The 16,894-nt window shown below is 39.4% G+C and overlaps 1 protein-coding gene across 1 annotated transcript in view; it reads right to left on the bottom strand.

Annotated features, from left to right (window-relative positions):
• Positions 1 to 16,894, bottom strand: part of Tmem45b (transmembrane protein 45B) — a 28,639-nt gene that overhangs the window by 1,653 nt on the left and 10,092 nt on the right. The window contains exons 2-5 of the mRNA XM_046432625.2: positions 6,576 to 6,772; positions 2,312 to 2,518; positions 866 to 1,050; positions 322 to 467 (exon numbers count right to left, since the gene is read on the bottom strand). Coding sequence (XP_046288581.1) covers positions 322 to 467; positions 866 to 1,050; positions 2,312 to 2,518; positions 6,576 to 6,756 — 719 coding nt within the window. The 5' untranslated portion in view covers positions 6,757 to 6,772. The remainder of the gene's footprint in view (positions 1 to 321; positions 468 to 865; positions 1,051 to 2,311; positions 2,519 to 6,575; positions 6,773 to 16,894) is intronic.

The following is a 16,894-nucleotide window of genomic DNA, read 5'->3' on the forward strand; positions in this document are numbered from 1 at the left end:
AGATGAACCAGTAACAGCAGGGTCTACAACCCAGTACTGATCCCTAGTTCAGAGTTTTCCCCATTGTACTACAGCCTTAATATTAGAGCTGTATGTGAGACTTTGGTCTATCAGGGTACTATGACCTAGTCAGGTCATTTAACATCAAAAACCCTTATCATCCTCATTGGTAAAATGAGAGTTGTAATACCTACTCTGAAGTATCGAGTGCCTTACCTAGGATTTGGCATATAGTTAGCACTTATTAACAGAAGTAGAAGTTAATCAGCACTGCCTAGGGATTAGCACTTGTCAAAAAAGTTTACTTCTCTTAGAACATACCAGTAAACAAGAGAGTAGTTGATGGCCACAATGCAGAGGGCAACCAAGTAGTGCCAGCAGAAGCACATGGTGATGAACATGATGTTGGTCTCATCATTCTGGTCCCATGCAGGTGTCCCAAAAGGTGGGAACAGCACAAACCCAATCTGGTGAGTTAGATGAAGAAGAAATTGGTCTTTTGGTTAGCTGTCCTGAGAAGCCAGCCTTCTCCAGTGGCCACCAGGTTTGCTTAAGCTACCCACTATCTCAGGCCTTTTCATACAGGAATGTTAATTGTGGGAAATTTAGGAAGTGGGACTTGTACAAGGTACCAGTGCCTGCCTGTACTAGGGAAGTCTTGCCACAGGTTAATGCAGCAACAGGATAGTAACAGAAAAAGCACATAGGTCAGGGTATGGGCCTAGGGAGAAAGGGGCCATCTGAAAACATTCCTGTGGGGTGTATGCTGCGTTTTCAGACATTTTGCCTTCAGGATTTCTCTTGGGCACACTTGAGGGGACTCTTCAATCTAGACCACATAAAGAATGTTGGTGTGAATAATCACCTGCCAGAACCAAGTTCCCTGAAGAATAACCAGACTGGTTCGGAAAAGTTCCAGCACAATATTGTCCCGAAAGATCACCTCCAGGGAGATACTGATACTCCCTCCAAACAAAGCATACAGCAGGAGTGAGTGGATATGCTGGTCCAGTGGAGATCGGTTATGAACATGGTAGTAGAAGAGAAAACCTGCCACGAACCAAATGACAGCCATCAGAGACTTGCTTGTTAATACTTAGGAGAATTCACCCTGGGCTTTTCCTGTATTGGAATTTTCTCTTAGATCTGTCTCAAAGATAGCTTCTTCTTTTAGGAAGTGTTCCAGGACAACAAACAGGTGCAGATTAAGTTAATTTCATAGGTATGATAAGAGTGTCAAGAAAGATGTATTAAAAAGATAACTCTTCAGAATCCACAGTAAGGTTCTATACAGAATGGATAAGTGATACATGGTGCTTATTATAAATAACAAGCTGTGAGTATGTATACTTGAAATTCAGTTTTTCCCTTCTTCAACCTTCTGTTTCAACTCTGCTGAGGTAGAAGTGATTGGATTACAAAATGCTTTCTTCCTGCTTCAGTTAATGTGAGGTATATTGGGATTCTACCACTTTCCCCTGAGCAGTTGGGTGGGTGCTATGTTTGAGTGTCTCTCAAAGGTCAATATGTAAAGGCTTGGCCCTCAGGGTGCTGGTATAGGGAGTTGCTGTGGATCTTTTAAGAGGAGGGGCTTAGTTGGAGGTCTTTAGGTCATGGGGAAGGGTTGCTTTTCAAGGGGAAACCCAATCTCTCCTTCTCTTTGTTCCTGGTTCAAAATGTGACCATTTTGCTCTTACATATGCTCTTGCTTTGATGTGCAGTCTTCATGATTTGAGGTCAGACAGGGCCGCTCAGTCTTGGACTTGAAACTTCAAAACTGTGAGCCCAACTGACCCTTCCTTAAGTAGCTTATGTCAGGTGTTTAATAATAGTGGTAGAAAGTTGACTAATGCAGTGGGTCTCTTGATGCTTGTAATGGAGGCCAACACAATAACATCCCAAGTGGTGGAGTGGGGTGCAGTGTCTCTTCCTTAACCAAAAGGATTTACCCCATATATAGTAGCAGTCAGTCAGTCCTGAAGCATTGTATCTATGTGAATATATGTGCATGTGTGCACCCGTGCATAGGAGTATGCACATGTATGAGTGCAGTATTGGTGGCAGTGGGAAGGCAGGGAGGCTCTGTGCAGTGTTAGCCAGAACCTTTGAGAACTGTCTTAAGGCCTTATGCTTTCATGAGATGCTTTATGGAATATGCAGTCGGGATCATCCAGAGCATAGGACAAAGTCCTATTCAAGATTTGGGAGTCCTGAGTTGAATTTGCAATATATTTGATCATTTATGTTTTGATCTCATAAATTTAACTTGTCTGACTCTCCTCCCTTTTCTCCATCCATTTTACTAAGTTACCTTCAGTGAATACTGCCATAGCCAAAACCAATCTGTCTACCCCCAAGGGGACATGGGAGGCAAGGTAGGTGAGCATGTCAATGATTCCTGAGACTGCAAAGAATAGGTACATGGTGCAGTGCTGCCAGTTCATTAGCTTCATCCAGTGGTTTTCATGGTAGAGGTGTAGGTGGGGCCCATCAGGAACAAACTGCTCTGCCAGGATCCCTGCCAGAAATGAGAGTGGAAAGTGAGTAGAGAGAGTAGCTCCAAGACAATTTAAATAATAAAAAATAGCTGAAAGGCATTGTTTGAGTTAGCTTTGTCACTGCTGTGACTACAAGACCCAACCAGAACAACTGTAGAGGAGGAAGAATTTAGGGGCTCATGATTTCAGAGGTCTCAATCCACAGACAGCAGGCTTCATTCCTGGGGGCTCAAGTTGAGCCAGGACATCATGGTGTGGCAGAGGGAAGCAGCTCAAATGGTGATCAGAAAGCAGAGGCCTTCACTTGCCAGATACAAATATATACTCCCAAGTCACCACCCCAATTCCCACCTCCTCCAGCACCCTACCACTTCAGTTAATCTCATCAGGAAGATTAATTCACTGATTGGGTTAATGCTGTCATGACCCAATCATTTCTTCTTTGAACTTTCTTGCATTGTCTCATGTATAAGCTTTGGGGGGGACTTCTCATATCCAAACCATAACATTCCACCTCTGGCCTCTAAAAGCTCACATTCATAAGACAATGCAAATTATGTTTAGTCCATTCCCAAGAGTCCTTATAGTCTCAACAGTTCCAAGATTGCTCAAAGTTCAAGTCCAGAGTCTTCTCTGAGGCTCAAGGCAGTCTGGCATTGTGAGCTTCTAAAGTTAGAAGTAATTCACAGGTATCCATTGTATAAAGATACTGAGTATACATTTCCATTTACAAAAATAGGGGCATAGAAAAAAAGTAATGGGACCAAAGCAAGACTGAAATCCAGCTGGGCAAACAGCGCCTATAGTTATGTGTCCAGCATCTGGAGCACATGGCATAATGTCCTCTCCAAAGGTCTTGTGTAGCTACACCCCTGTGGCCTTGTTGGTTGCAGCCCAAGTGGCCTTTGTGTTGGCTTGTCTCTGCTCAATTCCTGCAGCTTTTCTAGGATGATGTCCCATGTTACTGGCATTTCTTAATCTTGGGGGTCTCCACTGCGGCTTTGGCTTCCTCCTCAAATCTCCACACCTTATCTTCTCAGGGCATGCCCACAGGGACTCTGACCCTGCTGCACTTTGCCTGGTTTCCAAGACCTTCCTTTGAAATCTTGGTGGAAGCCTCCATGACTCCCTAACTCCAACATTCTGAATTCCTGCAGAACCAGCACCACATGGTTGACACCAAGACTGTCGCCATCTTGAGCAGTAGCCAAGTCTGCAGGGACCCTTGCTGAAGCAGCATATGAATGTCTGCGTTGCTGAGCATATAGAAAAAACTTCCTAGGCCCCCTTGTGCAAGAAGGGTGTCCTACTGATCTCAAGAGAATTTTTACTTTTATTTCAGTGAGTTTGAGGTGGGTGTGGGCTTGCCAGCTCCTGAGATGCCCTCAAGCCATCTTTCTTATTGCCTCTGGATAGTCTTCAGCATTTCTTTAGTGTCAGTAAAGTCTTATAACAATTGCAACTTCCTTAGCCCCAGTTTACTCCTGCCTTTCAAGTTCTTCAAACATTTCTACTCCTGAATATCATAATAAACTTGGCTAAAAGCTGCCAGTAACACCCATGAGACTTCCTGAATGCTGTGTCGCCTAGACGTTTCTTCTGCTAGATTAAGAACTCCATCACTTTTAAAATCAGCCTCAAAGAAAGTCTCAGGACATACAATATGCAGACAACTTCTCAGCCAGAACAGTACAGGGATAGCCTCTAGTCCAATTACCGATAGTGTCCTCCTTTTCTTCTAAACCCTTTTGAGCCCTGTCTTCACTGTCCACCCTCCTATTGGCATTCTGGTCTTCTGAGCTCCCACTAGAATTGGTCATTAATCTTTGTTTACAACAGTTTAAAACATTTCCATCTTGCACTGCTAAACATCTCAAAATTCCACCCACAAATTCCAAAAAGCTTCTGAACCACGATTAGGTTAGGCACAGCAAGAACTCCACTCCTGTTACCAATTTCTGTGATGGTTATCTTTTTCACTTCTGTGGTTGAAAGACCTGACACGAACAACTGTAGAGGAAGAAAAGCTTATGTAGGGGCTCACTGTTTCAGAGGTCTCAATCTTTACAGACAGTAGGCTGCATTCCTTGTGGGATGAGGTGAGGCTGGACATCATGGTTGGAAGAGTGTGGCAGAGGGAACCAGCTCCCATGATAATCAGAAAGCAGAGAAGCAGACTTCACTCTCCAGATATAAAATATATACTCCAAGCCATGCCCCCAATGCCCACCTCCTCCAGTCACCAGATAATCCCATCAGGGAATTAATTCAATGATTGGGTTAAGGCTCTCACAACCCAATCATTTCTTCTCTGAACTTTCTTGCATTTCACCCAGGAGCCTTTGGGGGACACCTCATATCCAAACCATAATAAGCATGAACCAAGTCTAGATGTGGGTGAGGGTTGCCTATGCTTTGCTGCCTTGGATGTAGCTCCTTCATCATAAAATAAGATTGGCCAAGTAATCTGTGTGGGTAACTGGCCTTTGTTTCTCCTTTTTGGGAGTTGTGGGTCTGGAAGGATAAGCAATAGAAATGCATCCATACACAGGCCTCCAGTGTATTTGTTCCAAGCCAAGGTGAACACAAGGCCAGACCACTTAAGTGAGAATGTAGCTGATCACTAATCTTTGGGCTCTGCCAAGTCAGCAGTGAAAGGTATCCCCAAAGAATCAGGCTGAACTAGACTCTGAGCAAAGACACACTGTGATGAAGATCCCTGTACAAACCTAAGGGAGGACAGCAGCTCCCATATCAGCACCAAGCAAGCTCTGTAACCTGCAGATGAAGGTGCTACAGTTTTTGTTTGTTTGTTTGTTGCCATACTGTATCCAAGAAGTAAGCAGGGCCAGAAGTTTTTGCAGCTGTAACCCAGCACAGCTCTCAGTACCTGTCTGTCCCATGTACTTTTACTACCTCTTAGAAGATTTGTCTTATACTCAAAATGTTCTTGAGGAAGTCTGGGAGTCTTCCATCACAACATTTCTGGATGCTGTTCCCCAAAACAGTCCCTTTCTGAACTAATTTATAACTGTTCAGGAAGTTGGTGAAAATGACCTATGTGAGGTAGCAGTGACAGCAGAATAGAAGCCTTGTGAGTGGAATATGGTTCCTTATTGTGTTCCTAACATTCACACATGGTAAGAACTCAAGAGATAGCTGTTGAACAAGTGTCACTTTCACCCAGCTGAGATGCCAAATACAGTTTTTCTAGCTTTATTTAGGCAAAATTGAGGCTATCTCTTCTATGTAAATCATTACGGTCCCAGTCATTTCTCAACTCCAGAAAGATCTCTGATGTCTGAACTGAGAACAGGAAATCTCAGCTAGGTAAGCAAACAAAGCTGGGTGAGCTTTGCCTACTCCAAGGGAAGTTATTGTCTTTGCTTCATTCCCTCCTGGAAAACTAGGCCAAGGATGGCAAGTGGCCAAGCACAATTGCAGAATAAGAGCCTTAATTAACTTAATGCAGTGCAGGGCTGATTCTGAGGAGGAACCCTTACTGTGGTCAGTGCTCATTCCTTGTTGGCTTTTTTCAGTCTTTTCCACTGTTTACCTTACTAGCCCCCCCCCCTCCCTGTGCAAACTTCCCCCCCTCTATAGTTGCTTGAGATTTGAGGAGGGAAGGCATGCCGGCCAGATGGTAGTTAACTACCCTGATATTCTAGAGGGAAAGACAAATGAGGAAAAATGATTTTTCCTAAACTAACTGTAAACTCCATTTAGTACTTTTTAGTTCATGTACGTAAGTTTACTCTGCTTTAATGTAGTTCTTGGCTATTTTTTTTATATCTTTTTCATACAGTATGTGTTTTGCTTCAACAACCTCCTAAACCAGTGTCCTTTTAGGACAAAGAGTATAGTTTATTTGGTAGTTTTTCATAGTCTATATACAATGTTAAGACTCTGTTAACAATATACCCAGTAGGTATTATGATAAAACAACCTAGTGGCTATTTGAAAATCCTTGTTGTATTGTCTCTGCCAGTGAAACATCTATTTCACAGAGCCCAGAAAATGGATTAAAGGTTCTGGTATGATGTGAAGATTCCCCAGACCAAATGACCCTGCTCTTACCAATGACTGAAAACAGAATCCTGACTGCAGCCTCGATGACCTCTAGACGCTGGTAATAATGGTTGAGCCTGCTGTTCTTCCCCTTCTGGTGAAAGTACTTCAGTGGGTACTTCACTGACCACCACAGTCCAACTATCAGGAAGAAGCTCCCTGGGAGAGCATGGCCCTTGAAGTTTGCCATCAGTGTTCTAGGACACCTAAAAGATTAGGAACAGCTGTTAGTGATCATTCAAGAAGACATATAAATGTATATTTTGGTAAGAAATAAATTACATGCCTAAGGAGTCCAAATCATGAGCCACATCAAGAAGGGTCAGCTGTTTCTTATCAAATAAGCTTTTATGTTCTGTCACTGAAGTCTTGTTCATAAGGTAAGTTATGTGATGAAGAGATCATTACTAACCCTAAGGTTGTAAAAACTGCAGTGGGGGATGGGTAAATATTCATTGGTCTCAGGGTACAGAAATCTTTCTAAGTATAAACAAAGGAGGGAAGTAAAAAAGAAAAATTCAGCTGTATAAGCATTTTATGTATCAAAAAGACAGTTTAAAAAAGTTTGTAGCAGCTATATGTTATTAGTAGCAGGTATAAGGTATATATGGTTTGTAACAGCTCTATGGCTATTGTACTAGAGAGCTTTTACAAATTAATAAAAAAGATGAATGAACAAAAGACATGAATAGATGATTCATAAAATAATACAAATTGATGAAAAATCTCAATTAGATATGTATATGGCATCACAATGCCATTTTTCATCTAATTTGAAAATAATTTGGAAAACAAGACTTTGGGCATATGAAGATTATGGTCAATATGATTCAAATTTATATACATCAAAGTAATTATATAAACATCACCTCATTCTAAAAAAGACTTCAGGCATGATTTGCTTTTATCTCTTTTACAGTAGCATGAGACTATAGGATAGAAATTAGGAGTGTTAACTAGAATTTATTAAGAAGAAAAATGTTTATTTTTCCCTGGGGCATAAAAAATATGTAATGTAAGAGGAAAATAACAGTTTTGGTGACTACTATAGTTTGAAAGTGTGCCCTCCAAAATTCAGGTGTTTGCCAGCATGGTAATATTAAGAGTTGGGGCTTTTAAGAGGTGATTAGGCAATGATGGTTCCTCCATCATGAACGGGATTAGGTATGCTTGTAAAGGATTTTGATGAATGGGGTTGGTCCCTCTTTTTGCCATTCTGCCATGTGAGAATGCAGCCTTCACCAGACACTATATGCTGGGGCCTTGATCTTTAGACTTCTTAGCCTCCAGAACTATAAGAAATAAAGTTCTGCATTATCCAGTTTGTGGTATTATGTTATAGGAGTAGATGGTAGGCCAAGACCGACGGAAAAAAAGATTCCCTAGGAACATAAAGTACCCATCATCTACACAGCTTTTATACTTTGCATCTGGAATATCCTACAAAGTCCAATGAGCAGAAGGCTTGGTCACCAACTTGGCACCATTGGGAAGTGGTGGAACCTTCAGGAGGTGGGGCTTAGTGGGACGAAGTTAGGTTGTTCTGGGAGTGCACTATAGGGGGATATTGGGATCCCAGCCTCTTCCTCCTCTTTGCTGTCATGCTGTGAGCAGCTTCGCTATACTCTGTGTTCTCTGCAGTGATGTACTGTTTTCCTATAGGTTCAAAAGCAACAAGCTAACCAACCATGAGCTAGAACCTCTGAATCGGGGAGCCAAAATAAATCTTTTCTCCATTAAGTTGATTATTTTAGATGTCTTTGTCTCAGCACCAGAAAGCTAACACAATAACCATTCCAGCCCTAGCTGTTGGCCCATCCTTTATCACCCACTAGATTTTCAGGATCTTTTCACATCTTCCACATTGACAATTAAGGGATCTCCCCTGCCCTGATATTAAGCTCTTTCACAATTAAAAAGATGCATATAATTTTAAAAATATCAAGTATTATGAGAAACTTAGATGACAAGTAGCAGTTTCATGCTCCATCCCTCCTTGCCTCTCTAGTGAAGCCACTTTCAACTTTTTCAGCAGGTTCTTCTGGTTTTACATCCATAGATCTTGCTACTGTGTGCATGTTGCAATCTAGTAATTTATCACTGCTAGGTATTATCTACCAATTTCCTAGTACTCTCCTACAACTTCCTCCCTCTTTTTTATCCTTTTATTTTCATTCTGGTTACAACATACATGTTATTTCAATCATTAGTTTCATTAATATGGCTCTGTAAATCCAAAGTCCTTATCAGGGCCAGGAAGGCCCTGGGTTAACTTTTTGATCATGCCCAGCTATCTTCTGCCACCCTTCATCCCTCTGTTCTTTCTAAAATGGTATTCTACCAGTGGTTCTCCTTCATTTTACATGGGTTTTAGTTCAAGTGTCACTTTATTCCCTGGCTATTCTGTGGAAAATAGCAGGTATGTCCCACTTTTCAATCCATATATACTTGCAGATTTTCCTTAACCTATGAATCACTTATATTACAGACAGGTTCCTTTTCAAGCATCTGTGTCCATTTATTAAAATGTAAGTCACTTAGAAGGAGTTTGATCTATTTTGTTATTGCTGTCAGACCAGTGCCTACAACATGGCCAGGCAACAGTGAGCACTCAGTAAGTGATCATGAAATGAATGGCTGCTTAACCAATTAGCATATCAAGGGTTGTTTTCTTTACCTTTTATTTTCCAGAGTTAATAGTTGCCTTGTTTTTTATTTGTTTAGTTTCCCACATCCTTTTCACTTTGTTTATCCATAGAACTAACAGATCTATCAAATGTCTGCCACATAAAGTTTTAGACATTATCAGCTCTGTTTTATTCCTAGAGACAGAGTTCTCCAGAACTGAGCTGATTACTATTCTAGAGCATCCAGCACCATCTTTCACATTCTCTTTGCTTTGTTCCTATTTTGGCTCTCTTGTTTCTTGGATGTCATTTATTTTCCTTTTTTGATTTACCTCCATTAATATTTATCTAGTATTCTTCAAAAATGTACACAGATAAAAGGGAGAATTTTTTTTGAGAATTTGCATGGTTTGGTTGACAATCTCTGTCTTTTTTTTGTAGCCCGTTCATATTTAATGTAATTATTGATGTGGTTATATCACATCTGTCATTTTATTTTCTATGTCTCTCATTGTTTTTTTCCTGATGTTACAATGTCTAGAATTTAATTTCTTATTCCTCTGTTCCTCATTTCTTGCTGTCTTTTGAGAGTTAATATATAAATAATTTAATAATAACATGCCATTAAATTCCTCTTTTTGGGGCGATATTTAATTTTTTTCTAGTGCTTGTTCCAGGGATTATAGTAAAAATCTTTATTATATTATACTCTATTTAATACTAAATTTTGATAAAAAATTGCAACTTTGTTCCAGCATGGCTTCATTTTCTACCCTCCCTTCATGCCTATATATATTCTTACACACACATACATACATATATGTGATGAACTAATTATACCATAAATATAAACACACACACACACAAACACACACAAAGACACACACGAATCATTATGTGAACCATTAAAGTAAACTATTCCAATGAAAAGGGAGTTTCTTACACACATATACAGTCCAACAGTGTTGCAATTATTGCTGTAAATAATTTTGTATTTTTCAAAGAATGAATATACAAATGCTCCTGGACTTACAATTGAGTTACGTACCCAAAAAAACCTCACAAATGAAAAATTGTAAGTTCAAAATGCATTTAATGCATGTAAGCTACTAAACAATCTGTGATGTAGCCTCCTTTAAACACATTCAGAACAATTACATTAGTCTACAGTTGGCAAAGTCACCTAACACAGCCTATTTTGTAAGAAAATGTTGCATATCTCTTGAAATTTATTGAACACAGCACATTCAGAGTATGGATATTGGTTGGTGACCCCAGGATTTTGTGGCTGGCTGGTTGTGGCTTGCTGCTGCAGCATCACCACATAACACTATCCAGGAAAAGCATCAAAATTCAGAATTTGAAATGTGGTTTCTACTGAGTGCATATAACTTTCACACCATTATAAATTTGAAAAATCCTAAACTGAGCCTTTGTTAAGTCAGAGGATGTCTGTATATTCTTTCATATTTAATCATATATTTGCCATTTCCAGTGCTCTTCATCCCTTCCTAGCCATTTGAATAAGTCTATAATTTTATCATTTTTCAACACAAAGGCTATCCATTAGTATATTTTATAATCGTGCCTTTGCACCCCCTGCATATAGCAAAATATGTGATGTTCAAGTCCCTTATATAAAATGGCATAGTAACCTATACACATCCTCCTGAATAGTTTAAATCATCTCTAGAATGCCTGTAATACCTAACATAATGTAAATGTTGAGTAAATAGTTGTTATTACTGTATTGGGAGTACTGACAAGAGAAAAAAATCTACATGTTCAGTACAAACACAATTTTTTTCCAAAGGTTGTTGACCCATAATTCAATGAATTCACTAATACAGAACCCATAGATAAAGAGAGCTAACTATTTTGGAGAATGTTCCTTGTGTACTTGAGAAGAATGTGTGTTCTACTGTTAATGGAATTTCTGTGTTAGGTCCATTTGGTCTAAAGTGTAGTTCAAGTCCAGTGCTTCTTTATTGCTTATCTGTATGAATAATTCATCCATTATTGAATGTGGGGTATTGAAGTCCCGTGTTATTATATCACTGTCTTTTTTCACTATTATATCTATTATTATTTGCTTTATATTTTTAGGTGCTCCAATATTGTATGCATACTTATTTATAATTAATATATTATCTTGATGAATTAACCCATTTATCATTATATGATGCCTTTCTTTGTCACTTTTTATAGTTTTTTTTTTTTGTTTTTTACTTAATGTCTATTTTGTCTGATGTAACTATAGCTACCCTGCTTTCTTTTGGTTTCTGTTTGTATAGAATATCTTCATTTTCATTTTATGTATGTCCTTAAAGCTGAAGAGAGTCTCTTGTGTTTTTATTTTTTTTTAATTTTTATTGTTGGTTGTTCAAAACATTACATAGTTCTTGATATATCATATTTCACACTTTGAGTCAAGTGGGTTATGAACTCCCATTTTTACCCCATATACAGATTGCAGAATCACATCGGTTACACATCCACTGATTTACATGTTGCCATACTAGTGTCTGTTGTATTCTGCTGCCTTTCCTATCCTCTACTATCCCCCCTCCCCTCCCCTCCCCTCCTCTCTCTCTACCCCATCTACTGTAATTCATTTCTCCCCCTTGTTTTTTTTCCCTTTCCCCCCACTTCCTCTTGTATGTAATTTTGTATAACCCTGAGGGTCTCCTTCCATTTCCATGCAATTTCCCTTCTCTCTCCCTTTCCCTCCCACCTCTCATCCCTGTTTAATGTTAATCTCCTTCTCATGCTCTTCCTCCCTACTCTGTTCTTAGTTACTCTCCTTATATCAAAGAAGACATTTGGCATTTGTTTTTTAGGGATTGGCTAGCTTCACTTAGCATAATCTGCTCTAATGCCATCCATTTCCCTGCAAATTCTATGATTTTGTCATTTTTTAATGCAGAGTAATACTCCATTGTGTATAAATGCCACATTTTTTTAATCCATTTGTCTATTGAAGGGCATCTGGGTTGGTTCCACAGTCTTGCTATTGTGAATTGTGCTGCTATGAACATCGATGTAGCAGTGTCCCTGTAGCATGCTCTTTTTAGGTCTTTAGGGAATAGACCGAGAAGGGGAATAGCTGGGTCAAATGGTGGCTCCATTCCCAGCTTTCCAAGAAATCTCCATACTGCTTTCCAAATTGGCTGCACCAATTTGAAGTCCCACCAGCAATGTACAAGTGTACCCTTTCCCCCACATCCTCGCCAGCACTTGTTGTTGTTTGACTTCATAATGGCTGCCAATCTTACTGGAGTGAGATGGTATCTTAGGGTGGTTTTGATTTGCATTTCTCTGATTGCTAGAGATGGTGAGCATTTTTCCATGTACTTGTTGATTGATTGTATGTCCTCCTCTGAGAAGTGTCTGTTCAGGTCCTTGGCCCATTTGTTGATTGGGTTATTTGTTTTCTTATTGTCTAATTTTTTGAGTTCTTTGTATACTCTGGATATTAGGGCTCTATCTGAAGTGTGAGGAGTAAAGATTTGTTCCCAGGATGTAGGCTCCCTATTTACCTCTCTTATTGTTTCTTTTGCTGAGAAAAAACTTTTTAGTTTGAGTAAGTCCCATTTGTTGATTCTAGTTATTAACTCTTGTGCTATGGGTGTCCTATTGAGGAATTTGGAGCCCGACCCCACAGTATGTAGATCGTAGCCAACTTTTTCTTCTATCAGACACCGTGTCTCTGATTTGATGATATCAAGCTCCTTGATCCTTTTTGAGTTAACTTTTGTGCATGGCGAGAGAAAGGGATTCAGTTTCATTTTGTTGCATATGGATTTCCGGTTTTCCCAGCACCATTTGTTGAAGATGACACAGTATCTTTATTTTATTTATTTATTTTTAGGTGGTGCTGAGGATTGAACCCAGTGCCTCAGGCATGCGAGGCAAGCACTCTACCACTGAGCTACAATCTCAGCCCTAGCTCTCTTATTTATGTCAATGATGCATTTTTGAATGAACTTTTATATACAATGTGAGGTAGGGATTAAACTTCATTCTTTTACTGATGAATATCAAGTTTCCCACCCATTTGTTGAAAGACTGTTCTTTTATCTTCTACCCCCCAACTCAGTGAATTATATTGGCACCTTATCTACCCTTCTACTCTTGAAAGTAGTTTTCATGAATCTTCAAAAAAGGAACTTGTCTTTAACCTGCTTAAATTAACACACTATTATGACATATATAATGAATACTTTAGTAGAGTCTGTTGAATGTTATGAAAACAGAGGGTTCCTATTCAGTTGGGAGAACTAGGACAAAGATTACAGGAAGGTGTCATGAAAGCTTCCTTGAAAAACAAGCAAGTGTAGTTAGGCAGTGTGGGTGGAGTGTCAGGAAGAGGAAATAACATATATAAAGGCTGAGAGACAATTGCGGTAGAGTTGGGTAGATAATATTACCTATTTTCTTTATGTAACACTTCGTTTTCCTTACTAAGAAAAACCTTGTATCATCCTCCATGGGCCCACCCATATGTTATGTCTTAAAATTGTGTTGGATTAGGACTGACCAAAAGAGTATACTTAAAAGTCAAATCTATCAGATCTTATGGTCTCATGTGCCTAAGAATCTCTGGAGAAAGATATAAACTAGTTCACACCTGGACCCATGGAAGGCTGAGTTAGAAAAGAGTGAAGTCAGGTATTATTTTAGTACAGGTGCATTCTGTTTCCTAGATTTTCCTAAAGGAAACTGGGTTCCTAAATTTTCCTTTAAGGGGAAATATAGTCATATAATAGAATATCAATCCATGGAGTGTTGGACCTAAATTTAATTCTAGTTTTGTCATTTCTGCTGATAAAATCTTGGTTCCCTAACCTCCTTGAATCTCATACTTGTTTTTCTAAAACAGGGACATTAATACCTACCTTCAGGGGATCTTGTAAGGATTAACTGAAAATATCTAACAGCTGACCAGAGTGTTTTGTAAGTGGGAATTTCTTTTCCAAATCTAGTGCTCTGTACCTAGTCCTGGTGTTTATGGGGAAGAAACCTGGAATTCTCTCCGCAGGGAAGTATACTTGTTTAAGTTAGACTACTGTCCTTTGCTTTTTAGTCACTGACCTCAGGAGGGTAAAAAATGACTATTTGACATCACCTAATCCTGGAGGGGGCAGTGGCTTTTTAGTAGGAATGGGATATGTGTTGGTTAGTGCTAAAGCAGATTATGTGGCAATCACAGCATATTACTTTGCTGCAGAGTATGGTTTTTATACTTTCCAAGTCTGTCCTTTCTAGCAGGAACACTCAGATGGTTTCTGTTCGAGTTTACTTTGGAACACAGCCAACCTCACCTGACTCAGCTTTTTGTTACCTTGAAAATAGTAAGGTGAATACCTTTTCCTGTTCTACTAGCTGCTTAGTAACAGAATGCAGGGGAAGCCTAAGTTTAGTGTTGAAAGTTTTCTCTTGCTCAGAGGATGATGTGACTGTGGTCATGGTCTTGAACTTCATCTAAGGCATAGATAGCCCTGTTCAGTAGCTTAAGTAGGTCTTTAAAATGAGATGGCTACTACCATCATTTCCATTTTCTCTGTAGGTGGTTCTTAGGAACAACACAGAAGGACTAAGACCAGAATAAAAGGTTGAACCTTGCTTGGGCATGACTTCACTATGATATGGAATAAAATTACCATGAGCAACAGTTGTTATCTAAGTACAGGATAGCCTCAGTCCTGTTCTCTTTCTCTCTCTAATTAAATACCTGATTATTACTGGTTGTAAGAAAATAATAAAATGAATAAGAAGTAACCCTACGCTCAAGAAGTTTATAAAACCGGGCTCAGTAGTGCACATCTGCAATCTCAGTGAACTGGAAGGCTGAGGCAGGAGGATTGGAAGTTCAAGGCCAGCCTCAGCAAATTAGCAAGACCCTAAGCAACTTATGGAGACCTTGTCTCAAAATAAAAAATAAAAATGGCTAGGGTTATGGCTCAGTGGTGAAGTACCACTGAGTTCAGTTCCTGGTATTAAAAAAAAAAAAGTTTTTCAAAAGATTTGGTAGAGAACTGTATAATTGTCAGAGAATGAATGTCGTGAGATTTACTTATAGCAATCCTTGGGCACACAGAATAGAATGCATAACTCATAGGAGAATCTGAAGGTCTCCTAAAGAGGGTGGTGCTTGATCTGGGCCATTCCTTGCTGCTTTGAAACTGGTGAAAATTAAGCAATCTTATTGGAATCCTAAATTATGGACTGAAAAACAAAGCTGGGCTAAATTCCATTGTTTGTCATCATCTAAAAAGAACACTGCCTTCTGGTAGTAAGATCTGGTTTCTAGCCCAAGTTCTATTGTGAACTCTTTTTGATCTTTAGTGAGACACAACCTTTGCAGCATAATTATTATTTTTTAAAATGGGTAGTTTGGAAGAAGAAATTTCCATGGCCCTTTCTAGTTCTAAAATCCCCTTATTAATATATCACAAAAATGAAGTGTAGGAATTAGAGCAAGTTCAGCTGTGACGAGGGGAGAGTCAAGTGCAGGTTATAGATATCACCTACCACACTGCATTGCAGTTGACATGTCAGTAGTGTGTACATTAGAGTGAAAAGGGTTTCCTTTCTTGGAGACTGACCAGTTGCTTGTTTTTCAAACAATCAGAAAAAGTTATATATTTTTTAGTAATTAACAGTTTCTCCCACTTGGCTTAGCCAAAGATACATTTAGTTTAGAATTCTTTTTCTGGAGACTTAAGAGCAATGATAATCAAAGATCTCTCCGAAGTCCTTGAGTAAAATTCCTAAGATGCCAGGCCATTGAGAAACATATCTCTAAGGATGAGGCTCTCTGCCTTCTTCAATTCTTAGAAAAGAGTTCAGTCATATTCACTCCTTCCTTCCTCCTCCCCTCCTTTTCCCCCTTTCTTCCCCTCTCTCTTTTCCTTCCTTTTACATCTATTATCAGTGAACTTGTTTAGCACTTACATTAGTAAATAAGGTGGGTGCTAGCTAGGCCTGATACTTTACCCAACAATCCTTCTTATCATGTGCATTATCTTCCATTTCCTCTTTTCCATGCAAGAACTCATAGCCATAGATTAAGTACCACTTGCCCACCAGTGTCTCCCATAACTGTATCTCTAGACCTGACTTCATCCCTAATTTTCAAACTTATATATCCAACTACCTGCTTATAGACAGACACAAACACATAGATGTTTCTTAGACCCTTCAAAGTCAACAGGGCCAAAACTGAACTCACCATCTTCCTTCCCCATTAATTGGCTTCTCTTCCCATATTCCAAACTCAGGATGGCTTAACATCACATAAAACCACACTCCTGAGAATCATCCTGGTCTCCTCTTCTTCCCTCACTATTCCCCACAGGGTCCCAGTTCCCCATACACGCAAAATTCTGCTTATTTAATTTCTCCAAATACTCTAGTATTCTCTTTTTCCTTTTTATTTCTACAACAATTATCTAATTTAGGCTCTCCTGTCTTTTGCCTGAACTACTATGATGCCTCTGGTCTTAATGTCCCCGAGTGATCATCTACAATGTGAATTTACTACTATAGAATGTAAAATATTCCATTGTCTAACCACCACAGGAGGCAGCCCACATCCCTTTGCATTGTATATGTCCAGGACTCTTCCTTAGCTTCAACTCCCATTTCTCCCTGTCATGAACCTTACAGGGTACCTCTGCTCATTTCTTTCCTCCACCT

This window comes from Marmota monax, unplaced genomic scaffold (genome assembly GCF_021218885.2).
Source record: "Marmota monax isolate L192 unplaced genomic scaffold, Marmota_monax_Labrador192_F-V1.1 WCK01_AAM20220418_F8-fsc00062, whole genome shotgun sequence".
NCBI classification, from domain to species: domain Eukaryota; kingdom Metazoa; phylum Chordata; class Mammalia; order Rodentia; family Sciuridae; genus Marmota; species Marmota monax.